Genomic DNA, 27,754 nt, shown 5'->3' with positions numbered 1-27,754 from the left:
CATAATCCTCGAAAAATCGCAGTAGCAGGGAAAAGACCAGCCATGGTGGTGTGAAACCCAGCTCAGCACTGCCAGGTTGTGCTGCAGACAGTTTTTTTTTTTTTTTTGCTCTTAGTGACTGCCAGTGATCAGGGGAGTGTGAGTAGAGTGGACCATTCTCAGGAGAAGCCATATCATCTTTATTTATTTATTTGTTTTCCAGGGTTCAGGCTTTATTTAAACTCTTTGTTTAAAAAAAACAACAGTGTGATAGTCAGATTCTAATTTACAGATATAGCTTAGACATCTTATATTAAGTTAGATCACACAAGAAAACCCTTTACACATAAAGGTAAAAACCAATATTTAAATTATTAACAGTGGTGCATCATACAAGGGTATATGTGAAACTTGGTAAACGGTCTGTGAAGCTAGTGAATGATGCCCCATGAATATATCCAATGTACACAGCTATGATTTAATAATAAAAAAATTATTCAAAACTTCATATTACATAAACCCAAAATGAAACTAAATACATGTTAGACAACTTTATTTTGCAAACATTAGTCAAAATATATACACTTAAAAATGAAACGAAAAAGTCACAATTGAGGAAGGAATTTTCTTCTAAAATGTGTTTTATCATAATTTGCAAATGAATTGCAGGTGATCTAAAAAGTAAGCCAATGGAGGCAGGAATTCCAAAACACATTAAAATGGCTCAAGTTGGGAGAGAAATGCTAGCTGAAAAGGAGACACATCTATCCAGACGATTCTGAGCTGTTTTTCATTTTTGCTAAATAATAAATATATAGGTATATCAGAGAAAAAAGTCAGATTTAATCTTGAATAAAACTGCTATTCGGAAATAGTTCACAATTTTTAAAAGTTAACTTTGACATCTGCTCAAAATGTTTTTGAGTCTAAAACCGACTCAAATTTAGGACAACGAAAATAACACATTTCCCAAGACTCAATCTTTTCACTGTGACTTGTTCACATTTACAATCTTAAGGTGAAATCAGCCCTTGAGGAAAATAGGAACCGCGCCTTTTCCATATTGTAAACTGTGTCATAAATCCGAGCGCCTGGACTCGGGGAGACTGCTTGTAGTTTTGTCCGTTTTAAGGGAGACTATCCAACGGAAAACTTTTATCTCACATATTTCTTGTTTGCATTTCTCGCTCTTAAGAGCTCTAGCTCTAATTTGCATATGGTGTAGAAACTGTGATCACCCCACATACTAAAGGCCAGATTCAAACTGGTCACTGGTCAAGAATGGAACAGATCTGGGGGCTCTGCTCGAGAGAACAGAGATCTGCAAAGTTCACATTGTACAAGGAGGGAGCAAGGTTGCTCAGAGCCGTCCCACTCTGAGATCAGCTTTTTCCTGCGTGCCAGACACTGCAGACCTCACGTTTGAACAGAGTGCGCGCAAAACAGACGTGGGTGGGCTGGGTGGGGAGGAGATGATGAGAAACAAAAACAAAACCGAGGATAAAACTTCCAACCAACAGAACTAGAAAGCCCAATGTCACAAACTTACTCCACCTCTGTGGCTCAGAACAGAACAGGTTCCCAGTGCAAAGCAAACCCCAGCTGCCGCCGGATACCTCCTCCCTCTTTCAAGTTGTGCGAGTCTGAAATGATCCTGCCAATTCCCAGGCCCAACACACTGTGCACTGGCGCGCTCAGCCAGGAGCGCCAGGACTTGCTTCTCCGCCTCCACCAGGCACTTGTACATCTTAGGTACACACAACCTGGACCCCCTGCCGCTGGAGGGAGCCGGGAGTCGGAAGAGCTCTGACCTATACGTATCTACACGTGTGGACATCGGTCCTCGTGAGGCGATCCTGTGGAGTCCGAGCGCAACGGCCGCATGGGCTGCGGGGTAGGGTCTAGCTCAGGCTGGCTGGTGTGCGGCAGCAGGATGTAGGCGAGCAGCGGCTGCAGCCCGGGGCTAAGCCACCCGCTGCAGTTGCACTGGATCATGGCGCCCGGTTTCCGGTGCTGGGGTGCGAGAGCGGGAGCCTCCCAGCCGCTCGCAGCCGCCGCCACCAGGCGGTGAAAGGCACCCGCTCCAGCGGTCGGGTAGCCCAGTGACAAGGCGCACGGGAGGGCAGACGACGACGACCAGATCTCTGCCATCTTGGAGTCCAGGTCCAGTAGCGAGTAGGGGCTGCCGGCCGCCGCGGTAGATGCGCGTGCCGAAGGCGGCTGCGGCGGCGACTGCTTCTCGTGTTGGCCTGCAGTGACTCGGGCACCAGGCGGCCTCCCGGACTCGCGTGCAGCTCCGAGCCAGCCCTGAGCGCCGGTGCTCAGCGTCGGCCACGCCGCCCAGGTCGCAGGGCACCTGGAAGGCGAACTTGTCCTTCTTGAGCAGCTTCTTGGGCTTGCACCTCGGCCCGTACTTGTAGCCCAGATGCTGCTTCACTAGCGTAGCCCGCCGACGCTTCGCCTAGTGGATGAGCGGCGGCTTCTCCGACTCCGTGCGCAGCTTCCACTCCGCGCCCAGGCGCTGGTTGATCTCTGAGTTGTGCATCTTGGGCTTCTCCTGGGCCATCTTGCACCGCTGAACCCATGATGACACAATGAAGGCGACATGAGCCGCTTGACGTGCTCCACCGGCTTGGACACGCTCTTGCCCTGCTGTGTCCAGGCACTCGCCCTCCGCCCCGAGGGACTCAACATCAACGTTGGCTGCCCCCAGAGACTTGCCCGCCCGACCGGTGCTCACTGTGCCCCACTTCGAAGCCCAGAGTCGCTCCCACCTGGGAGGAGAGTTCAGGGGACCAGTCCAGGGCCGAGTAACGCCCCCGGCGGCCCTGGACTGTCTGGCCGAGGACTCGGTAAAATCCTCTCAGGACACTGCAAATTCTTGGCAGTGCGCCCACCCGCAGTGGCGGTTTGCCCTTAACTTTCCTTTGTTTTTTCCTCTTGGCTTGAGTTTGCTGTGGAACTGCCTGACAGAGATCTCGCCCTCCCCTGTCCTTTCTCTATTAAATGCGCAGCAGCCCCGAAAGTCGCTTCACAGAAGCTCCACCGAATTGAGCCAGAAGCCCGCGGCCAAATGGCGAAGTGCCAAAGGGGGGCTCTCGGAACCTGGAGTGTTTGGGTGACTCCTCCTCGGTGACTTTCTCATTTGACAGAAGCGGCTTCCGCCGCTCCTGAAGCGCTATTTGCATGTGTGTGTGTGCCCGCAGCCAGTGGGTGTGCATCCCTATCATCTTTCAAGTAAGAGATTCCCCCCAGTTCCAGATATAACAAAACGGGATATCATGAGTCTCATAATCAGAAATCTTTTTAAAACGTGCTGTGTTTGAACTATTTAATGTGAACATTATGAAACAATTAAAAACACTCTTTCTTAAAATTCCCTTTTGGTAAAGGACAGGAAGACGAATGTGTACGCACCTGCATTTTCAGGGCGTCTCTTTGTAGCTAGTTCTTCCGTGAATTGACATTTGCTGCGAGCACTGACCCTGTGTTTGTTTGTGTCTGCCTTTCTCTTAATTCCATCTGGTCTCTGTGGCTTCAATTTTCCTTTCCCATTTTTCACGAATTGAATATTTCCACTGCATCTTTAAAAATTCAGCAGCTGGCTGGGTGCCTGTGGCTCAAGCAGCTAAGGCGCCAGCCACATACACCTGAGCTGGTGAGTTCGAATCCAGCCCGGACCCACCAAACAACAATGATGGCTGCAACCAAAAAATAGCCGGGAGTTGTGGTGGGCGCCTGTAGTCTCAGCTACTTGGGAGGCGAGGCAGGACAATCGCTTGAGCCCAGGAGTTGGAGGTTGCTGTGAGCTGTGACGCCACAGCACTCTAACCAGGGCGACAGGTTGAGGGTCTGTCTCAAAAAAAAAAAAAAAATTCAGCAGCTATTTAATTTTACATCCTAATTTGTCAGCAATAGTCCAAGCTATAGCCACATCCAGCCTTGTAGTCTTAGTACCCACATAAAGTCAATATTTTGACAATTTCTAAGCACAGAACTTGACAACCGGTTATGAAATGCCTGTCTGTCCTTTGTGATAATTGGTATGGGTGGGTGTTACACATGCCCATATGTATGAATGATGAAAACAATTAAAACTATTCTTATGCGGGTAATGGTGGTGTTTCTGACATCAACATAACCTTGTGTATCTAATGTGTTTCCTTCTCCCTGGGTTGTGACCCTGGCAGGGCTCTGTCATGTCAGTACTTAGGAACTGTAGAAATTCCCTCCACCCAGCTTCCAGTAGTTTTTACCTTCTCTCTTTAGCCCCTGCCACATGTGGGTTGAAATTCAGCATCTTGTTTTTATACAAGGAACCACCGGTGATTTATGACTCCCAATCTTCAATTTATTTAAGTCCTACGTGAAACCGAATTCCACCCAAGTGTACTTCAGTTTCCTTTGCTATGACCAAGTGTCTAGCGGTTTTTAGTTTATTTCAAAGTCTACACCTTCCTCCTAACTGGTCTGTGTGCTGTGTCCCCATCATCAATTCAGGGGGATGTTCCTGCTCCATTTGTGGACATCACAGGAACCCATAGACCTCAGGAGCTTAGGCAGACCCACAAGCTGGGATGTGTGTGAGTCTCCTCTATGACTTCAAAAGACTCAGCACTTCTGCCTCCAAGCTGTGTGGTAACCACTTTCACTGCTGACAACATAACCACTGTGGACTCAGCACTTTCCCCACCTAGGCTGTGTGGCGATCACTTTCCCTGTTGTCCCCAGACATGGACACACAAACACAGGAAGGCCACATGCCCGGACATCTGGAATAAGCAAGCCCGTTTTCCATGCCATCTGCCTGTCTCTGTGGGCATGACCAGACTGAGATATTTTATCCTAATTGCTTAATGTTAAGATTGGCTGGATAGAAATGTCCATATCCAGGAAAGGGCTTCAGAGCCGGGGTCCTGGAATGAGTAATAAATGGAGGAGTGTCCGCTGAGTCTGGTGTTGGTCACAGAAGTTGAGAGTGGGCCTGTGTTCTGGGATGGGGTATCAGACAGGAGGCTTGGGCCCTGGGTTAGCTCTGGTCTCACCCTCATCAGATCCGTGATCATCACCCTCTTCACAGACAATGTTCCATGAGCCCATGTGGCCAGGCCTAAAGCAAGAGACAGGCTCTGGTGCTCTGTGCACTGGGAACAACCAGGCATCACTGTGTGGGGCTTCTCCAGAGAGCTGGTGGAATCAGGCCACATTGCGCACCTGACTCTAATGCAGGTTACAGGACAGGAGGAGGTAACCATTATTTCTAGATGCTGGGCCAGCTGAGCGAGCATGGCCTGCATGCAGCACCCTGCATGGACACATGGGGCAGGCACCTCATTGATGGGACACAGCCTGACACAGGGATGGAGTCTGGTGTAATCACTCCTGTGGTTGAGGTTTTGAGATAGGATGACCTGGAGCCAAAATGATGAACTGAGGTTTGATGAGTATATGGTTGTGTCCAAGGGTCTAGAGTTCTGATTAGGAGTCCCCAGTGCTACCAGAACAAAGTCTGACCATTCTCCCCAGTACTGATATGTCTCCATGGCAGCAGGTGTCAGCTTCTGTCCTGGGGATGGACCCTGCAGGCAGTTGGACCAGCAGAAGTGCAGAGACCTGTGAGCACAGGGCAGGTTCCTAGGGAGTGGCAGAGCTGAGGAGGCAAGCCTGCAGGGAGTCAGGAGCCTGGGCCTGGGTCATGACCTGTTCACCCTTTTTACCCATTATGGATATTTCCTGTAGTCACAGTCCTGTGATATGTGGCTGTGATAGCTGGCTCATTTGTTTCCATTAGCATCATTTCTTAAGGGCCACCATCACCCAGCAGGTACCTGTACTTCATACCTTTTCATGGCTGAGTAATACTATCTTGCCTGGGTGAGGGATCTGTAATATTCCCATGTGCATTTCCCAGTGATGTTAGCAACCCTATGCACTCCTCCTCATGGCTCCTGCTTGTGTTGCAGACTCAGGCTGGGCCTTCTGTAGCTTCAGGAAATGCTGTCTCTGACTTCACATTGCTTAGAAAACCCTTCAGCCCTCAAAGGAATCATTAGTGGTCTGTGTTGCTACTTCTCTTATCAGATGAGAACAAGAAACATACCCTGCAATAATAATCCGAACTGTGTCTGGCAAAGTGACATAAACAAGATTCAAACCAAGGTCTTTCTGAAGGCTGAGGAAATGCCTTGTGACTGAGTTGTGACAATCAGGACCACCTTTGCCCTCTAGGCAGGGGACATTTATGTGCAGGGTCTGGACACACTTTCAATCTCATAAATGAAGGAGGTGTGTCCAGAACCTACCGGAGGCCAGAGATGCTGCTAAAGCTGTCACAATGTACAGCACATCTCCAAGCACAAAACGTTAAAGTACATCTACCCCTAAAGACATCAGATGATCAGACATCAAGATATAGAGGGACAAACTGGTATTTTGAAAAGAAAATAGAAGTTGTGAGCAAACACATCCAACTTCTGCAATCAACCGGGAGACAGGAAAGAGTTCCCCCCACCAGGGGACAGGCTGAGGGCAGACCCAGGGCGAGGAAGCTCTGGGGAGTCTGTGTCTCACTTCCCCCTTAGTTTGGAGCACATTGTGAATGTCACCACTCTCATAAGACTGACAGTAGTAGTCAGCCTCATCCTCAGCCTGCAGCCCAGAGATGGTCAGGGAGGCTGAGTTGGAGGAGCTGTCAATGGAGCCAGAGAACCAATCTGGAACCCAGAGGGTCTTTGGTTATTCTTATGGCTCACACTGGTGGGGGCACCGCCCGAGCATTGCTGGTTCCAGTGCACATAGTAGCTTCCAATGTTGCTGCTGCTACGAGTGCAGGAGATGGTGAGCTTCTGTCCTGGAGACCCTGACACAGAGCTGGGCTGAGTCAGGGCAAAAGTCAGCCCAAGATCCTGCAAAGAGGGAGGGACACGGAGGTCAGTGAGAACATGCGGGACCCTGTTCCAGGAAGGAGGGAGGGGTGTTCATCCCAGGTGACACCCTGGAGCCCTCCCTGAGTCCCCTGCAGGCAGCCACCTGTGCAGTGGGCAAGAGGACAAGGAGGAACGGCGCCCAGGCCTTGGTGGGGATGGCTCAGGCTCTGCTCCCTGATTCCAAGGCCAGAACTGAGTGTGCAGATTCTTATTTGTCCCCATGACTCTCAGGGTGGGAGGTCTCCATGCGAATGTCTCCCTGTCTGGTAGCAGCACAAGCCCCACCTTTCATCCCTTACTGGCTCAGGCTTAGAAGTAGAGACCCCACACCAGGGGAGGGCTGAACCCTCTGGAGAGCTCAGAACACCTGCTAGTGGGGGAGGCAAGACAGCCCAGGAGAACAAGAAGATGCTGAGCCCACAGTGCTGTCTGGTGGACACAGGGGACACGGTGGCCCTGGGCAGGGGTGGTGCTCAGGGCTCCCCCTTCCCACCCTGCACCCCACAGTTCCAGCCACTGTCCCGGGGTTTCTGCTCAGCATTCCGTGCTTATGGTACATTTCAACATCCAAATCTGTGCAGATGGGCCAAGGGCCACCACTCTGGGGAAGACATTCTGCTTCACTTTGTGTCATTGGGGGTTTTAGTATCAGAGGAGCAGAGGGCTGTGCTGAAGGAGAGAGAGGTGAGGGCTCTGCTCTCTCCAGGAGGGGCACTGCACTGAAAGGAGGCCCAGACACTCAGCTAGAAAGAGAGAGGACCGCATGATCAGGGACCAGTCTTCACCATCACAGACTCTGTGGAAGCAAAAGACATGAGGGGCAGGGAAGTGTGGTGGACAGTTTAATCAGACCTCCCAATCAACAAGTGCTGTGAGTAAAATAATAATAATAATAATAATAAATCACATAGATTCAAAAGCAATTTGAATAGAGAATTTGCACAGCTAGTGATTGATTAGGTCTTGGAGTAAGAGAAAGATGGGCCAATGTAGGTTGGCAGTGTTTTTATGTAGACAAGTTGGGTGTCACTGCTGCCGTCCTAGGGGTTATTACACAGAACACGCTGGAGGACCTGTGCTAAGGGTTTGCTTTTCTATTTTGGAAAGCTCGGGGGCAGGGACTGAGCAGAATGCAACATAAAGGCAAAGTTCTGCTGTCACCAACAGTGGGCTATGCTGGCACAAGGCTGGACTGTCCGTACACAACAAGTTCGAGGATGAAGATGGAACCCTGGCAGGTCCCACTGCCTGTGGGAGTTGGAAAGACATCACAAAGTCATTTTAAGTTTGACAAAATTGTTCTTTATGTATTCGAGAATTTATGAGCCACATATGGTGGCTCACAACTGCAATCCTAGTACTCTGGGAGGCCTAGGAGGGTGGATTGCCTGAGCTTAGGAGTTCCAAATCAGCCTGAGCAAGAGGGAGACCCCATCTGCACGAAAATAGAAAAACTAGCCACTGGAGTCTCATCTACTCTGGAGGCTGAGGGAAGAGGATCACTTGAGCCCAAGAGGTTGAGGTTGCCGTGTAGGGACTGAGACTGTCTAAAAAGAAAAAAAAAAAAAAAGAATTTAAGTACGTTTTACTCTCTGCATGGTGACAGAGACAAAGTATTATACTGAGTTAGGAAAGTAACTCTGCCTTAAAACCAGGGGTGACACACATCAGTTGTTCCTTTAATATTGAGGATGGTGAATCTCCTTTGAGTTCTAGTTTGTGCTTTGGAATACTGTCTGGGAGATGGTGTCCCTTATCCTGCTCCGAGCTTCTTAGAAAGTCAAAGATTTTTCACATTCCCCTCCATCCTGAACACGTCCTTCCATACCCTCCCTCTCTTCTGACCCTAATTTCTCTGTTAGTGACCATGATATGATGCTGAAGATGAAGGGCGTCCAAACAAGACTTGCCCAACATTATCTTCATTTTGTACTTTTGGAAAACTTGAAGTGGGGACCCACAATCACTCATGTCCATTTCTTTAAAGTTTGCTCTGTGTTGCACCTGAGCTGCAGTTGTCTTCCTAGCACATCCCCAGGCATTTATATTTTATTTCATGCAAGCCTGTGCTCCTTTACTGAAATGTTTTCAGTCACGTATTTCCATGTCCATAGAAAGAATCAGACATTTATCTTTCAAAGAGAGTCAGGGATTCTGAAGGAGTGCACTTTTCCAAAGCAGGAAAGATACTCACCAAAGTGGTCAATGTCTAAAATGACCCATGGCCAAAAAACAAAGGGAAGATGATCAGTAGAAGGGCTAAACCTACGTTTTATGTTGGGAGAAAACAGGTTCTGCCAGAGGGAGGGAATTCTCAGGAAGGACGGTCATCAGAGACTGTCAGCCCCTCCTAAGTGTGTCTGCCCCACCTCTGATCTCTGTGTGAGGGATGAAAGGACGCAGGTCCTTGGGAAGACACGTGACATTGCACTCGACATCGATTCCCTTGGCAGGGGCACCTTCTCTGTGTGGAGGGTGTCCAGTCCTTGTGTCTGCTCCCCAGAGGTGAGCCAGCCTCTGCCCCTGTCCTAGACATGGTGTGACACTTAGGTTTCTATGGGAGGAGAGGCAAAAACTGGAAGGAGGAGGCAACACATTCAGAGAGACATGAGGACTGTGGTCTCTGGCAGGGCTGTGCCTGTGGAAACTGACCAAGGAACTCTGACTCCTCACCAGAACCCAGGGGAAGGTGTCATGTGCCTGAGAATGATAGGGATGTGAGGGTGGGAGGACCTGGTGAAGGGCCCTGAGGGACAGGGGCTCAGAGGTTTAAGGTCCCCTGGTGGGTAGTAAAGGCAGCATGGGGATGGCTGGGGGAGAAAGGAGTATCCCTGGCAGAAGGGAAGCCACCCTGGGGTCTACATAGAGCCCTGCCCTCCAGGGAGCCCTGCGGGAGGGGATGAGATGAATGGCTGGGGGGTGAGGCAGCTGGGCAGGCACAGAGAACCTGTGGGGAGGCTGACAGGCACAGCACAGCCCAACCTCAGCTCAGGCAAGCCTCTGTGAGCTCACAAGCCTTCCATCTGTGACTTCCCACACTGTGACTTCCAGTGTGGGAAAGGCCTTACTCCATCCTCCCAGGACACCCACAGCCCCCTTCCCATCAAGTCATTCCCACCACACCTGCTCTCCCTGGTGCTCCTGGAAGGAACCCGAATTGTGCTGACTGGGTTGGCGGCTGCTGCTGCTAAGGTCTTCTCAGTGGGGCAGGTGGCATTTCAGGAATTCTACAAGGGCTGGGGTGGGGAGGGAGGACCCTCACTGCAAGAGGGTCAGGAACCTTCCTCAGAGCAGCACCTGGATGGCATGGTGTCCACCTTTAGAGTGCACATGACAAATAGATGTCCCTGCCGTCATGTGGGAACACCCAGCACAGACTTCTGGACTCCGCAGTGTGGGCAGGGGACCCCTGAGTCTCTCCTGTTCTTCCTCTCCATCTGTGTAGGCTGGAGTCCCTTCATGTGATGTGATCCTGCCATGCCTCTTCCCAGCCTCTGGTTGGACTCTGGCCTTTAGAGAGGTCTATTTTATGTGGAGAAGGAAGAGATGACCTGAGTCATCCCTGGTAACTGACAGACGCCTGTACACTGAGTGTGTTCATGGGCTACTACAGTCCCCACTGCAGAAGAGACTCGTCTATGGGGTCACTGCACCCAGTCTCCCAGGAGGCTCAGCCACTTCTCTCATGGAGACCCAGTATCTCTTTCTCTCTCCATCCATCTATATATGTAATAGAAGAAGTCTTCTTGGTCCTGCTCAAGCTCTTTCTTATTATTTCTGCCTAAGAAATTCTTCCCTCCCAGACACACCTGTCTCACTCCCCATCTTCTCCTGGAAAGTTTCATTCCTTCCTCTTTCTCTGTCTTATTTCTTATTTCTCTTATGATCATGTCTTGATCTTTTTTTAATCCACTCACAATTTACATTCTGTGAGTTGCTTGTGTCCTTTTAACGTTTGTGTTAGCTTTTCTTTTTTCTGTGTTCTCTAGTTGCAAATTTTTCTTCTGGAGTATAAAGCTTTGTCATTGCACCTGTCTTCCCACTGATTCCTATCATTCAGCAACTTCACCTACCATTTGCCTCTTTGAGCAAAATCTTGCAATATCTGCTATCAAATAATTCCAGGTGTTTGCTGATGATTTGACTTCGAAGATTCATTTAAGAAACTTTTTTTTTTTTGGTGGGGGTCACCTAGGAAAAAAGATAAAAATCATGTGAAGTTAATATCCTGCTTTATTTTTACTTCGAGAATGAGTTGTGTTTCCTAGATCACATACAAATTAGATTATTTCCACACTGAGTCCAGAGTCCACTGAGTTCAGAGCCTGAATCAGAGTCATAGACAAGTGTCTGGAATTCGTGAGGTCCTAGCACTTATCAATCTCTAAATCTTGGCAGCAGCACCTGATAAGAGCTGAAACTCACACACATTGGAGGATTCAGTGGTTGTGGCTGCTGGTCCCAGAACAGGAGGAGTTGACCTCCTGGTCCAGAGTCCCTGACACTGACTCTGGGTCACCAAAGATCATGTCCAGGACCCTGAAATGAAGGACATGGAGTCAGAGAGATGGAGAGTCTTGGACCCACACCATAACCCAGGATGGAACCGAGGTAGAAACAAAGGAATATACATTTTCTAGGGACCCTCCTCTGAACCCAGAATCGGGTCACCTATGTACTGAGTGAGAGGATAAGAGGAGAAGGACCAGGCCATGGGGGAGAAGCCCAGAGCTCTGCTTTCTGAGCCCCTTTGCTGAGACAGAGATGTTCGAATATGTCTAATTTATCCTATCATCGTGATAGCAGAAGGCTTTCAATCAAATTAGAGAATCACAGAGTCTTCCTAAGCCATAGTACAGGCCTCTCTTCCTTGGGGTTTGTTGGTGGAGGGTGTGGGTCTGCTGAACATCTAGTGTTGATGCCCCCAAGGGACTTAGATTTGGATCTTCTGGGCCCCAGAGGGAGCGCTGAGCAGAACACACCAGCTAAGGAGGCAGGTGCGAGGTCCACACCTGTGGCCCCACCATGTTTCTCAGACTCAGGCCCACAGCGCCACCTGCTGGCGTTGGTCAACCTTGCACCATCCCTGAAAAGCAGTGTCACAAAGGGGGACCCTCCTCACAAAGGGGGACCCTTCCCCCAGGGCTGCTCGCTATGCTACACCCAGCTCACCTAACTGATGCCTCAGTTCCATAGCCTATTCTCTGCATTGGTTGGACTCATTGTCTGCTCCTTCAGTTAATAATATTAATAAATGGGGGCATCTCTGAGCACTGGCCTTGAGGGCACATTTGTCCCACCTTCTGCACAGCATAAGGACAAAGTCCAGTCCAGTCACAGCATCACCGTGTGGGAAACCTGAGCAGCTCTGGCCAGCTCTGACCTCATTTCCCATGGATGAATCTTCAGGCCTTGTGACCCTCCCCTTCTGTTGCTTTCGTGTCCACCCTGGTGGGGGTGAGGAGGGTCCACAGCAAAGTAACACGAATGGATGGTCTTGAGATGGATACTGTCTTCACACTTAGAGAGAGGGGTCTGATTGTCCGTGATGAATGACAACCTACAGCATTCATCCGGTGACGCTGACACTGTGGCCCTGGAACCTACAGGGAATGGTTGTCATAGAGAGTCCAGGGGCCCAAGGAGGGAGCTTAGGCCCCAGTGGGTTGAAAAGACTCAGAAGTTTCAAGGGCTCAAGAATGACACTCCTGGGACATCACTGAAACTTGTGACTGAAGTGTAGGGAACAGGATCAGAGAGGTTGGACGCCCTCCCTTCTCTCAAAGGGGACTCTCAAATCTGAAGATAAAGATGAAGCTCCCATGAGCTTGGATGATGATGTGCTGTGCCCAGTCACCAGGCTGGACTGTGGGGGTCTGAAAAGCCCCCTCTGCTGACACCCACCCACCACCGTCTCAAGGAGAACCAAAGATGTCAATGTGAACATAATAAAATTTTTATGCATCTCATACACTCACTGATAAAATTCTTCTAATGTTGCAGATAAAACATCACCATTATTTGTCAGCTCTTATGCCAAATAGAGAGTTTTGGAATTATTTCCTTAGATATGCCTGAGTAGTGGATGGAGACAGAGCTTCAGGGATCGGAGAGCAGCCTCCCACGGTGGCACAGGCGGTGGCACCCTGGACCCTGCCCCCCAAACTATTCCATCCTCCTAAGATTCTGGTTGTGTGACAGGAGCCACAGAGCCAGGCCAGTCTCTGTAGCGAGGGGGGCCCTGAAGCCCTCTTGGAGTTCTCTTCTGAAAATATTCTTTCTTTCTCTACCACATGACCAAGCTGTGAGTTATTTATTTATTTATTTATTGTCTTGCTTTGCTTCTCTTTTATATATAAATTCCAAATTCAAGTCTTCATTTTGCTCCCGTATTTGGTCATAGGCTGTTAGAATCAGCCCTGCCACTTTGTGAAATTTGTCAAAAATTGCTTAGAAATATATTCTGCCAGCTTCCCTCAGTCATCCCTCCTCACGTCGTCCTCCCACAAGCACTAGAGCACCAACACTTTGCACTTCAGTTCTTTGCTACATCATGACAATGGTGACCTTTGCTGCTTTAGTTCCAAATAAATCATTTATTTCCATCTGAGACCTCATCAGCCTGGTCTTCACTGTACATATTTCCATTAGTACTTTGGTAACAACCAGTTAACAAGTGTCTATGGAATTCCAAATTGTTTCTCTCTTGTCTTCTTCTGAGTCCTCTAAACTCTTCAAGCCTCTGCCCATTACCCAGTTCCAAAGCTGCTTCCAGATTTTCTGGTACTTTCAAAGCAGCAACTCACACCTCAGTACTAATTCCTGTGATTATCTATTTACCATTGCTACTGAGACACACTTGAGTCTGAGGAATTTATAGAGAAACGAGGTCCATTTGACATACCATTATGGAGAATTTGCAGGAAGCACAAGCCCACCATGCTCTTCTGCACCAGCCCTAGGCCAAGCCAGAGCCAGGCCTTCCTCCTCTGATTTTTTGGGGACTTCAGGGACCTTCAATCCAAGAGGAGGGCACAGAGGTGGCAGGCTTGTCACAGAGAAGGAGCAAGATAAAGAAGGAGGGAGCCGGGCTCTTTCAAACCACTGACTCTCCTGTGAACTAACAGAGAGAGAACTCGCTCATTACTGCAGGGAGGGCACAAGGCACACATGAGGGACCTGCCCCACGACCAGAGCCCCTCCCCGCAGGCCCCACCTCCAGCACCAGGGAGCAGAGCTCGTGTCCTTCTCACATCACTTCCCATTAGTTTCACAAAAGTGTTTATTATCCTGCAAAATTCTGCCATTCTTGGCAACAACACAAAATTTCCAGGAGTTCTAATTTGTAGGATTCTGGTTATAAAGCCCTATGGGCCTAGGAGTCCAAACCTAAGAAAGACACAGGGACAGTGTGTGTGTGGCTCATCCTGAGTTTTTCACAGGGCCTGGTACAGAGCTGGGCAGTGTCTATGTCTGAGTGTGCCTTAGTCTCAGGTGTCCACACAGCCTCTTCCCCCGGGCTCCCTTATCCCCTCCATATGCAATTTACAGGACAGTTCTGAAAGCTTGGCCTCCTTAAGGAGCCTCCCCTGAATTTAGCAGAGACCCAGACCAAATGAGGACAGGGCAGCCCCTCCCTCCAGGGCACCAGGAGCTGCTCCTCTTCCTCCTCCCAGGGCAGAGCAGAGCCTGCTCCCCAATGGCCAGGAACTGCCTTTGGGCCCAGCCTGTACCTCTGCCCCCCCTTCCTCTTAGTCCCCTCCCTGAAAAGTTTGCAGAGAGAAGGATGAATGAATGAAAATTGTCAATCCCAGGCATACCATCGAGGGTGATGCAGACAGTGAGTGTGATTCTGAGCAAGAGAAGGCCCTTAGGTTTACTGTTCCTGAAGCTTCTCCCTCCTTCTTGGGCACTGAGAGGAGTTGGTACCTTTGAAGGGAACTTTGCACCCTAATCCGAGCCTGAACCATACAGTAAAAATTCCATCACCTCAGACAGCCCTCACAGGGACAGCCCCTGGGACAAAGGCCCTGGGTTGGGCAGGGCACTCAGGCAGCTCCAAGTCCTCTCCTGGCCTGAGCCTCAGTGAGCAGAGGGAGGAATGAGGGGATGACAGAAGTCCAGGTGTGGGGAGCACCTTTGCTCTGCTCCCCAGGTCCCTAATGAAGCCCCGATACCCCCGTCTGCTCACTCTCCCCTCCCCATGGGAAGAAGTGGCTCCTTTTTCAAATCTGTGCTTCTCCCCTGGACTGTGCAGCCCCACTCATGCCCGAGTGTGACCTGCCCCTGGGAGCTGGTGCTGGGACAGAGACCACAGGGAAGGTGTGACTTGCATACTCCAGAGGCTCTAGGAGGGACAGTGGGTGGGATGCAGTAGCCCTTGAGGGAGGATGCTGACTGTGGTCATCATGTGATCTTTCCAAGGACTCCTCAGGATCAGACCCAGGACTCCTGTGGCTTCAGCACTCAGGTCCTCCCATGTTTTCTCTTTGTCACTGAACTAGACCCCCCTGTGGTAATGGCTATCCCCCCCTGTAGGTTACAAAAAATGCTCTCTTCTTCATGGTGCATACCCATTACCACATCTCCCCCCCCACCTGTCCTCTGACCTCCCCCTGCTCACTTCACTTCGCTTTTCCACATAACTCTGGGGCCTCAGCAACTGCCGAGGCTGTCTCTGCAGGACCCACACTGCAGAGAGCTCAACCCCTGGCAGGAAAGCAGGACCTGGGCCCCCACGGCTGAGCCTCCCTTTTGCTTTCCTTCTGCACCAGCCCTAGGCCAAGCCAGAGCCAGGCCTTGGCTAAGCCTATACTTTTCTCAGGGTCAGACTTCACTGTCACAGTCAGTTCCTAAGGGGCAGACATGGAGATGGAGATTCTGTCTGAACACACTGCTGGAAGTGCTTTTGGATCATCCCAAACAGACACTATCTTCCCATTAGACAGTTACTCCTCCCTCCTCCCAGGCTTTGGTCACCCATCCATGGTGGAGGATTAAAGACCTGGATGGTGCAGAAAATGCCAAGGTCAAGGAGTCCATCATGGTGCAGGAAGGAGCAGGGAGCAGAGAGCAGCTACCCTGGTGGCTCTTGGCTGATGCTGGACAAGGTGACAGCTCTGTCGGCTGCACTTTTTATCCCTCTAGTCCCCAAGAACTGAGGTACATTCCCGCATCATCTCCACTAAGGAAATAGAGAGAGGAGAGAATAGGGTTCCTGGGGATTAACATCAGGAAAGTAAGTATGAGGAGTCCCAGAGCTATCTCCTTACAGAGACTCCTCATATTTACTCATGTGCACATGGAACCCAGGAGTCCCCTGGGGACACACTCTGAGGATAAAGAGGACCCAGATTCCCTAAGGCTTTGGAGGTCAGGAAATGATTCACAAAGCCCAGGCCAGGTGCAGTCAACATCTAGGTGGCTGGACAGAGGGGCCCTTGGTCTGTCATGTTACCTAAGCTTCATTTCTATTCCTCACCTTACCCCTCCCACATGTGGGGGGCTCTTACAGCCTCTGGAGACAAAAGTTCTACTTGAACAGGGAAGCCAGTGAGTGTAGGTGGGATTCTCATTGACCCCATGAAGATGAACCCAGGTAAGAGCCTCAGGCTTTCTTGGAGCATTGACAACAGAAGGCACAACCTGAGCAGAAGTTGGTACAAGGTGGGGACAGGGGAGGGATGGATTCAAGGTGAACGTGAGGGATACATCCCTGTGTCACTACCCCATGGATGGGAGGTCGTGCTGGCATTGGGTTGTAATCAGCCGTAACAGTGATGTTCAGCCTGACCTTGTCCCTAGAGGTGAGAGGTGTCAAGGAGGCCATGGTGACAAAGGAGAATCAGGCTACACCTCAGAAACCCCAAGACTTGTGTCTAGTCACAATTTCAGGCTTTCTTTCCAGGAACCCTTGGTCACCAGCCTTCATGGCCACCACAAGATTCATAATCTGTGACACTCTCTGTGCAGTAGAAACTAACCTTGGGACGTGGTAACATCATGAGCTCCACAGGGAGGGTGACACGGGTACAGATTGGGGGCTTTCTGGTCCCTGATGTCCCACAGACCCACAATCACAGCCTGGACTATTGAAAAGCTCCAGTGAGACAGAAGAGGGGAGGACAAAAGTCAGTGCTTGTCTCAGGGAAACCCACCCATGGGGTCCCCATGTTCCTGAGTGGGACCAGCCTTAGAAAAATCACATTCACAAGACCTGCATCCCCCAACTCCCCTGGAGTAGGCGCAGCATTTCTCAGCAGAGGAGGAGCCCCCCTTTCCACTCTCATCTCCCACATGGAAATTTGCTGCCTCAGGCCCAGAGCTCTCCCCACACCCACCCTTTACCCTGATGTGATACCTACAGCTGCAGGAATCCATGAGTGAGCCAGGCCAGCTCTGTGGTTGGAATTCTCCCTGACCAATGTCAGCTGCATTTCACATTACTTGCCTGGTCCCCGGGACATAGGGAGCCTCAGGCAGCCCTGAGCACAGGTGACTGGGAGGGAATGGGAGGTCTCTGCTGTGACAACTGGAAGGGCACCATCCATGATGTAGCACTGTGCACCTGCTGAAAGGGTCCCTGGGTCCTGACCAGCATGTGAGCCAGGAGAGGCTCATTTTCTAGGTTTCCTGAGCAAGGCCAGCCCCACAGGCACAGGATTCAGCACATGTGGATAAACAGGAAACATTTCAGTGTCATCAGGGGGCTTTGGGTTTTGCTTTTGGTTTTCCTGAGACTTCAGAAACATTTGGAGAAAAACGGAGAGTGGAAATATTTTAAACACCAAATGTCCTCCCAAGTAGAATTTGTGCATATGGAGCATATTTAGAAATTTGAAAATTCATAGAGAAGGCTCTAGAGCAAGCTAAGGTTTTTGTCCCACTTCCTCATCTGCCTGTGTCACTGTGAGGTATTCCACTGCTGTCATAGATCTGACAGTAATAATCAACCTCGTCCTCAGACTGGAGGTTGGAGATGTCAACTAGCCGTCAGCCCACAAGCCAGAGCCTGAGAAGCGATCAGGGATCCCGTCCCCATTGGTGAAGCTTCCAGTATTGCCAATCCACATCAGGTACTGAGGGGTCTTCCCTGGCTGCTGCTGATACCAATGAATGCTGTAGCCTCTGTGCACACTGCTCAGGGTGCAGGTGAGCTTGACTGAGGTTCCCAGGGAGGCAGATGCAGAGGGCAGCTGAGTCAACACAGGTTGGGAGAGGGACCCTAGAAACACAGACACTCATTATGGCGTGGAGGAAGGACAGGATGAAAGGACAGTCCTGATATGAGTGTAGGAAGTGGGCTGGGGGGTCAGGGTGCTGAGGACTGTCCTAACCTGTGCAGTGAAGGAGGAGAATGAAGAGGAGGAGTGGGGTCCAGGCCATGGTGCAGACACCCCAGAGCTCTGCTGAGGCAGACAGGCTGCAGGTCTCTCTTATCCCCCCTCCAGCCCCAGAGGAGAGAGAGGGGCCATGAATGCAAATGTGCTGCTCTTCCCCTGCCCAGCCCAACCCTCCCTGGACCTGGGTTTAGCCCTAGTCGCGGGGTGTCACTTCTGGGAGGGGTCTGGGCTGGGCCTGGCCTGAGGCTCCCCAGAGGACCCTAGAAGTCCCAGCTCTTGCCCTCAGGGATTTCTGTGCAAAGACCAGAGTCAGGTGTCTGGTTCCCCGCAGCGCCCCCTGCTGCCAGGTTCTAGGTCCAGCGTGTCTTAGACCAGACACCAGGGTGTCCTGACAGCATCATCTTCCCTCACCTGGGGGCCTTGACCACTGTCCACTCCCTGCCCAATAACAAGGCAAGCCCCTTTTCAGGGAAGACTCCTACCCCTGTCAGTTGGCAGTTTTTTATTTGGGGCCGCCTCCGTGGTAACAGGACACACAATTTACTCCACGTTACAAGGAGTCATCAAGGGAGGGAGAATCTCATCTACAACGTCTGCATGAAACAAATTGTGCATTAGCGGAGAGCACGGACAGTCCAGCCACGATCCACCTCCCAGCTGCACCTGGAGTCATGTTTCTCTCCCTCTATTTGACTCCTCAGGAGACCACAGAGGCCAGCGGAGTGGGGCGTGATTGGGAGGCTGAATCAGCATCCTTTCTGATTCCCTGGAAAAGAAGTGAAATTCAGAAAGCTGAAGTTCAAAGTGTGACCTGTAGAGGCAACGCGATTCTGTGGACTTTGGGCTTCCGAAGAACTTAGGATTTAAAGGGGCTCAAGATCGTGAATGGGGACATGAGTGTCAACTTTGGAGGAAAGTTCTGGAAAAGCACAATAACTTTTCTGTTATAAAGACCTTGCTAAATAATTAAAGGAGTCACAACAGTGAAGCAGGAGGAAAGAGAGTGGAGTGACCCTGGAACTGAAAAGGGGACCTGTGAGTCCAGACCAGGATGGCTGTAGAGGGGAAAGGTCTGCACTTTAGGAAAGTCAGCAGAAGCCGCCCGTGGGGAAATGGGGCCCAAACTGGAAAGAGCTCGGGTCACAGGAAGTTTTGTTTGCTGTTGATATGATTTTTAAAGCAAGAAAAACTGATTTTCCCATTTGTCCTCTGCTGTCGGATTTTAAATCTCAACTCTTGGTTATTTTTTCATGAAATTCTCACAGGTTCTTGTCTGTCTGCTTCTTTTATCCTGTTCTCATAGGTGTGTTTATATAGAAATGTCTATGTGGATTTGGGGTGTCAGGAAGTTTGCTTGAAATTCAAAATCTCAGGTCCACTCAAAACCCACTGAGTCAAAATCCCCCTTTCAATAGATTCCCAGAAATGTCATGTGCTCATTAAATTTGGAGAATTCCTGTTTTAAAGCTTGCATGTGTAAATGTTCTTCTGATTGTTCCTTGACAATGAATCTGTCCTTCTCACAGAGACCCAGCAGACTAACATCTGGTTTCTCCATTTGCTTCCCATGGAAAATGGCAAAAATCACCCCTGACAACACATAAATACTCAGAAGTGTGTTAATAATAGTGAGTCTCATTAGTAATAATAATATCACCACATCTTTATTGGTCCCTTATAAAATAGAATTATACAAACACTATAATACATTATCAGTTTGAATCTGATAATGTAAAAGTCAGTAAAATATGATTTTTAATAATAACAAAATTACTTACAAGAATCTTGACTGAATATAGAAGCGAATAGAAGGTGAACTGTCTTTATTCATGTGATTTGATTAAAGGAGTTGGAAATTTGAAAACAAAAATGAAGGAAATATACTCAAATTCTGAAATAAGATTCACATGTATTATTTAAGAAGAATACTTTTCAAAAACTTACTTTCGAATGTTTTTGTACAGTGAACTTGTATTGCTTCAAAATGCAGCAAAATACAATGTTAATGCTATTTTAAAGAAAGTTTCCTGCCCTTTGTACAGGGCCAGCAAAGGCCATTGTCAGTGGACATTAACTCCAGCCCCTCACTCTGAGGCAGGCTGGGATTACAGCACATTGGATTCGTGCTTTCTAGACTGTTCTTCACAAATCATCCACCATTTCCTCAACTATAAGCCTTAAATACACGTAGGATTAAGTTAAGACACGTTCTCTTACCTGTTCTTTGGATGGTCACAATTTAGGCTGTCCTGAGAATTGAGACATCTGGTCGTGTGATCCAGGTATGTTATGATCATATCTGCACCCAGGCTCGGTTAAGAGCAAGCTTGTGCCTTGATCCCTATCTGGGTCACTCACTGAACACTTCTCCCTCTCATCATCGAGTGGAGCTCACTGCTCAGCCCTCACTGGTTTCAAAGGTCCCCATAATCAGGGGTCAGGGTGGGTGGCCTGTAGGGCTGCCCATCCGGCATACTCCTCTTCATTCATCACGTTGCTGGAGATGGGGTTGAAGTCCAGCTCCACACAGGGCTCTGCCACAATCAGGTGGCAGTGGGGTGGGGTGGGGTATAAGGAGCTCCCACTAGCACTGCCCTGCTCAGCCTCTTTGATACTGATTGGGGTGAAACCCTCTGACATTACTCCAGATGGGCCATCAGAGCTTGGCCAGTTTCCACAGGACAGGCGGGTGCTCACAACAGCAAGTCAGCACAGCCTGGGAGATGCCGATCCCATTGGAAAAGCCACACCCAGCATCACTGCCACTTCCATGAGGACATGGAGGCCGCTCCCCCGCAACCCGCCAGGCTCAGAGGCTTCAAGTGGTCCAGTCAGCACAGACTGACAGACTGGGTCCAGGACCCTGAACTTCAGGACAGACCGAGAGGAAGAGGAGTGGGTCAGTGGGCAGAGACATGTCCAGAGCCCCTGGTCCTTTCATCCCCAGCCTGATACCTGGACAAGCAAGAAGGAGAAAAGAGAGGTGACACCCATGCTGGGGACCCCACATACCTCTGCATTCTGAGGAGCTGTGCTGCCCCTCCCCCCCCAGTTCCTTTTGGCCCCTCTGGAAGCCCGGTGATGGGAAGGACCCTTCATGCAAACCAGGGTTGTCCCATCCCACCCCAGGCTCTGCCTATGACCTCTGCCTGAAAATCTGACCCTGGAAGAGATCAGCCTGGGTGGGCCTGTTCTTTGGTGCTCCAGAGGACTGTGAAGACACAGCTGCTGGCCCACTGACCACCAGACAGGGGGCTCAGACCAGGCCAGGTCAGGGTCCCAGCTAGGAACCAAGCTCAGGCCTCAGGGAAGGGCACAGAGCCCCCTGTTGCCCAGACCCAGACCTGCCCCTCTGTGTCCAGTGTCTTCCCACAAAGGATGGAGCTAAACAGGGTCCATGCCCCACACACATAGTCCCAGGTGCCCACACAGCCTCCTCTCCAGGGGATCCCCTGCCTGGTCCCTGTGTGATTTACAGGACAGTTCTGGGAGTTCATCTTCCCTGAGGATCCTCCCCTGGGGGCAGCAGAGCAGGAAGCCCAGTGGGGACAGGGCAGCCCGTCCCTCCAGGGAACCAGGAGCTGCTCCCCTTCCTCCTCCCTGGGAAGAGCAGAGCCTGCTCTTCAGAAGGCCAGGACCTGCTCTCGGGCCCAGCCTCTCCCTTTGGTGCACTCCTGTTCCCTTGAACCCCTCACTGACAGATTGCAGAAAGAGAAGAATATGAACGAAAAATGTTTGCCCACCTCAGGCATACCTCCTGGGGTGACGCAGACACTGAGTGTGACTGTGAGGGAGAGGAGGGGAGTGAGCCCTGGGGCCTGCTTGTTCCTGACCCTTCTCCCTCCTCTCTGGACACCGAGAGGACATTAGCCCGTTTAAAGGTTAGACTCAGCACCCTCTAATCATACCTTGGGCACATGGAGTAAACACTCCTGCAATCTCAGACACAGAGTGTGGGGACAGGGCCTGGAACAGAGACCCTGAGCTGTGAGGGGCCCTCAGGCAGCCCTGAGTCCTCTCCTGGCCTGAACCTCAAGGAGAAGAGGGAGGCAGGAGGGGAAGGGAGGAGTCCAATGGTGGGGAGCACATTTACTCTGCTCTCTAAGGCCCCTAATGGAGCCCTGATGCCCGTGTCTCCTCAGTCACTCCTCACCCTGAGCTCAGGCAGCCCTTCCTTCAAATCTGCCTGGGCTGTGCTGCCCCACTCAGGGCAGAGTGTGACCTGCCCATGGGAGCAGGTGCTGGGACAGAGACCACAGGGAGGGAGCGACCTGCACACCCCAGAGGCTCTGGGAGGGGCAGCCGGTGGGACAGATGACTCTGCATAGAGGACACTGACCATGGTTGTTCCGTGATTTTTCCAGGACCCCTCAGGAACAGGCCCAGGTTTTCCTCAATTCCAGAGCTCAGGACCTGCCAGATATTCTCTTTGTCACAGCTCTAGTGGCCATGTGTCCTCTTACTAAGTGTTATGAAAGACAGTCTTTTCTTCATGCTGAACCCCATTACCACATCTGCCACACACCTGTTCTCTGACCTCGCCCTGCTCACTTCGCTTTGCTTTTCTGCATAACCCTGGAGCCTCAGCCCCCTAAATCTCTCTGTAGGACCCACACTGAAGAGAGCTCAGTGCCTGACAGGGCAGCTGGGCCTGGGCCGCCCAAGGCTAAGCCTGCCTCTTGCTTCCCTTCTGCACCAGTCCTAGGCCAAGCCAGGGCCAGGCCTTGCAGACAATGGGCCTACATGTCACTTAGAGTCAGACTTCGCTGTCACAGTCAGTTGCTGAGGGGCAGACGTGGAGTTGGAGATTCTGTCTGAATAGACTGCTGGAAGTGTTTTCTGGTCATCCCAGACACACCCTGTCTGTCTAGTAGACAGTTATTCCTCCCATCGTCCAGCTCCTGGTCACCTGTGGGGAATGAAGGGCCTGGGACGCGGGGTGGGACGGAGCCCGGGGTCCAGTCCATCCCTATGCAGGAAGGAGCAGCGAGCAGAGAGCAGCTCCCCTGGTTGTTCTGGGTGATTCTGCTTGAGCAGGTGACAGCTTTCTGTGAGTTGGGATTTTTATCCCTCTAGTCCCCAGAGAACTGACGTGCACTCCAGCGTCATCCCAACCCAAGTGTCGGAGAGAGGAGAAAATTGGGTTCATGAGATTCAAGTAGGGAATGTTAGGGGTGAAGGATCCCTGAACCATCAGCTCCTTACGGGGGGAGAGGGGCTCATTCTGCACCTGGGTATCTGGGAGCCCTCTGGGGACACACCTTGAGGATAAACAGGACCCAGCTTCCCTAAGGCTTCACAGCTAACAGAATGATCCAGAAAACCTCGGCCAGGTGCATTTGACAACTAGGGGACTGCAAAGGCACCTGAGTTTTCTGTGTCACACAAAGTGAATTTCTAGTCCCTAGGACATCCCATCCACATGAGGGGACTTGTATAACTTCTGGAGCAATTACTACATATTTTGTTTCACTGGGAAGCCAGGGAGAGAAGGTGTTATTGTTGTTGACCCCATTCAAGATGAGCCAAGTTGACAGCACCAGACCTTCTGGGAACACGAGTGACAGCAGAAGCCACAACCTAATCAGGTGTTGGTCACAGGCAGGGACACAGGAGGGATGGATTTGATGGGTAGACATGAAGGGCAGACCCTGTCTCACTCGGTGTGGGTGGGGGCTCTCGTTGGCATCAGGTTGTGTTCAGCTGTGACAGTGATGATCATCAGCCTGACCCTCAGCCTGAATCACAGGGTGTCAAAGAGCCCAGCTGACAAGGGAGAATCAGACTGGGACACCAGAAGTTTTGTCATTTCTGTCCTAGGCCACAAACACAGGATTTCTTACTGGGAGCCATGCTACCAGTCTTCTCTGTAACTCCCGGTGTCTGTCAGCTCCCTGTGTAAGGGAAGGTGGCGTCAAGACCCAGGAACATCGCAACCTTCACAAGGGGAGTGACACATATATAGGTTGGAACATTTCTGTTCCCTGATGCCCCACAGACCCCACATGACACTCTGGATTGTTGAAAAGTCCCAGTGGGGCAAGAGACAAAAGGACACAAGTAAGCGCCTGTGGCTTCAGGAAGACCCACCATGGGGTCACCATGTCCCTGAGTGGGATCAGCTGTAGGAAAGTCACATTCAAGAGACCTGCACCCCCCACTCCCCTGGAGCAGGCTCAGAATTTCCCAGCAGTGGTGGAGCCTCCCCTTCCCCTCTCACCTCCAGGAAGGAGGTTTGCTGCCCTCACAGCCATTGCTGCTGCCATTCACGGCCCCTCCATGCTGGGTGACAACTACAGCTGCAGGAACCCAGGGGTGAGTCAGGCCACTGTCCTCAGGTAGCGTTTCACATGCCACTGCCCAGTCCCTGGGATGTAGGGAGCCTCAGGCAGCCCTGAGCCCAGGTGACTGGGAGGTCTGTGATGTGACAACTGTGAGGGGACAGTCTATGCTGTAGGATTGTCAACCTGCTGGGATGGTCTCTGGCTCTGAGCAAGACGTGAGTCCATAGAGGCTCATTTTCTACCTTTAAAGTAAAAATCGCCGGCTCCAAAGACACTGGTTTTAGCACATTTGGATAAACAGGCAACATTTTTGGTGTCATTGGTGAGGTTTTTTTGTTTTGAATTTTCCTGGTTTTTCAGAAACAGAATTGAGAGTAGCATATTTTAACCCAGAGGTGCTTCCAAGTTCAGTTGGCACATATAGGTCATATTTTCAAATTTCAAATATGTCATAAAACAAAAAGCTGAGTAGGTAGTGGTTTTTTGTCCCACTTCCTCATCTGTCTGTGTCACTGTGAGAAATACCCCAATCTGAAGTCTGACAGTAATAATCAGCCTTGTCCTCAGACTGGAGGTTGGAGGTGGTTAAGTAGCGGTCAGCCCCGGAGCTGGAGCCTGAGAAGCGGTCAGGGATCCCGTCCCCCTTGCTGCTGGTTCCATCATTGCTAAGCCTCATGATATACCGAGGGGCCTTCCCTGGCTGCTGCTGCTGCCATCCAATGCCATAGTTGCTGTGCCCACTGTCCAGGGTGCAGGTGAGCTTGACCGAGGCTCCCAAGGAGGCAGATGTAGAGGGCGGCTGAGTCAGCATAAGCTGGCAGAGGGACTCTGCAAACACAGACACCCATAAAGTCCTGGAAGGAGGACCAAGGGCAGGACAGTCCAGGAATGGGTGTGGGAGGAGGTGTCAGTGAGCTGGGGGGTCAGGATGCTGAGGACGGTCCTGACCTGTGCAGTAAAGGAGGAGGCTGAAGAGGAGGAGTGGGGTCCAGGCCATGGTGCAGACACCCCAGAGCTCTGCTGAGGCAGACAGACTGCAGGTCTCTCTTATCCCCGCTCCAGACTCAGAGGAGAGAGAGGAGCCCTGCATGCAAATGTGCTGCTCTTCCCCTGCCCAGCCCAACCCTCCTTGGGCCTGTGTGCAGCTCCAGTGGCTGGGTGTCATTTCTGGGAAAGTGGGGCCAGGCTGGGCTTAGTCTGCGGATCCCAGGGGTCCAGGGAGGACTCAGCAGGTGACTCTAGTGAGCCCTGAGCAGAGTCCAGGGCCAGGTGTCCGGATTCCCAGCTGAACCCCACAGAACCCTCAATGTGCATCCCCTGCTGCCCATGTCCTGGTCCGGCGTGTCTGTGACCAGATGCCAGGGGGTCCTGACAGAGGCTCCTTCCCCTACCAGGGCCTTGACCGCTGCCCACTCCCTGCCCAAGGGCAGAGCGAGGCCCTCCTCAGGGCAGTTCCTGCCTCATCTCAGCCTTAGTCTTTTATTTGAGCCTCCTCAGTGGGAACAGGACACACAACTCACCCCACATTAAGTGGAAAGGGGGTCTCTTCTACAAACTGCACATTACGTAAAATGTACATTACCTGACAAGGGGACAATTCATTTCTGAACCCACTTCCCAGGCTGCTCTTGAAGCTGGTTTCTCTCTCCCCACTGGATCCCTCAGGAGATCACACACAGGGAGCAGAGTGGGGAGTGCCCGGGAGATAAAGGAGCAGGCTGGAGACGTACTGGGGTCACTGGGGAGTGAGGGGAGATCCAGGGAGGAGGACGAGATCTTTTCAGTAATGAGAGAAGAGTATCACCTCCCTTGGGGTTTCTTCTGAAGTTGAAATCAGAGAAAATCATGAGATATAGAAGATATGAGTGAAAACTGTCACGGAAGGAATGCCCGTGGATTTTCTTTTACACGCAGTTTAGTAATAAGCTGAGGAGCTGGCAGGAGAGAAGCATGTGGAATGACAGGGAGAGAGACCTGAGGACCAAGAAGGGAAGTCGTGAGTCAGACGGGAGGGGACACGGTGACAGTGGTTCATGATGTAGAAGGAACGGGAGGAGAAGCCCGTGTGAGGACCAGACAGGCTCCAGGTGAAGGGTTGGGTTGACAGAGGTTGGGATGTGTTTTCTTTCTTTTTGTTTTGTTTCCCAAGTTAATCAGCCTCTCCCAGCTCCTCAGCTGGGCTCTCTGGTCATGTCCCTGCATGTTCTTGGGGACCCTTCCTGCATGAAATCATTCCTTCTGTGAGAAGCTTCTGTTTTCTGGTGGCTTCAGCGGATTCACCATTCTCATTCACCTGGTGACATTAAAGCTCACATGTGGACATGCAGGGAAAGGGTGTTCTTATAACTGCAGAATCTCAGCCTCCACTTCAGAGTCACTGAGTCAGAATCCACATGGTACAGGTTACCAGATGATCCATTTCCCCGTGAAAGTCTGAGAAACCCTGGTCTGACATTCACCTTTCTCTGTAAAGATGGTCAACAGGAAGTCTGCCCTGAGAGCTCAGAAATCTGCCTGTTTGATCCTGACATCACACCATCATCTGAGTCCCCAGCCTCAGTCAAAGGCAGATTTAGGTCTTGTCCCCACTCTGGGTATCTCCCTGTGCTGAGCACCTGTGTGGAGTAGCCTGTTGTAGTCCTCAGCCTGGACCTTGAACTGGGCCCCCGAGAGACTCAGGGCAGCTTTGCCCCCAAGTAGGAACCTGAGAACCAGGGAGTGTCCCAGAGTGTTTGTTGTTCATCATAAAACAGTGTCCTAGGGACTTGGACAGACTATGGTTCATCCAGTAAGGATGGTGGCCACTGCTGGCTGCTCTGATGCTAGAGTCTCACATGAGAATGGCTGTCACTCCAGCAAGTCTCCTGAGTCCCCACCGTCGCCTCAACACAGAACCCTGAAACCAAATCAGACACATGAGAGGACTGAGGATAGAACACAGAGGGACCCCTTCAAAGGTATCTCTGAAATCTTTATGTACCTGAGCAGAGAGCGAGGAGGGAGAGGAGAAGGGTGGGCAGCCAGGCCACCGTGTGGGCTTTCCAAACACCCTAGGAGCCCACAGTTTCTGCTGGACTCTGGGATGGGTCTCCTCTCACCCCACTGGGAGGAGGGTGGCGTTGGGTTGTGCCTTATACAAATATGAGCACTTCAACACCACCAGCACCATTCTAGGCTGCATCACTGGCCCAGCGAGGAACAACACTCTCAGGCAGGCTGGGCT

At 51.0% G+C, this 27,754-nt stretch overlaps 1 pseudogene and 1 gene segment (V, D, J or C); both read right to left on the bottom strand.

Annotated features, from left to right (window-relative positions):
• Window positions 1-1,800: 1,800 nt before the first annotated feature.
• Window positions 1,801-2,673, bottom strand: LOC128574152 (transcription factor SOX-21-like; annotated as a pseudogene).
• An 18,392-nt stretch (window positions 2,674-21,065) lies between these two features.
• On the bottom strand, window positions 21,066-25,528 carry LOC128574150 (immunoglobulin lambda variable 4-69-like). The segment is given in 4 exon segments: window positions 21,066-21,202; window positions 23,106-23,216; window positions 25,057-25,359; window positions 25,480-25,528. Coding segments are annotated over 4 exon segments (600 nt in total).
• Between the last annotated feature and the right edge of the window lie 2,226 nt (window positions 25,529-27,754).

This window comes from Nycticebus coucang, chromosome 21 (assembly GCF_027406575.1).
Source record: "Nycticebus coucang isolate mNycCou1 chromosome 21, mNycCou1.pri, whole genome shotgun sequence".
Classification (NCBI taxonomy): Eukaryota; Metazoa; Chordata; class Mammalia; order Primates; family Lorisidae; genus Nycticebus; species Nycticebus coucang.
Note: the sequence above shows the minus strand (reverse complement) of the source record. Positions and strands in the feature narration are given on the sequence as shown.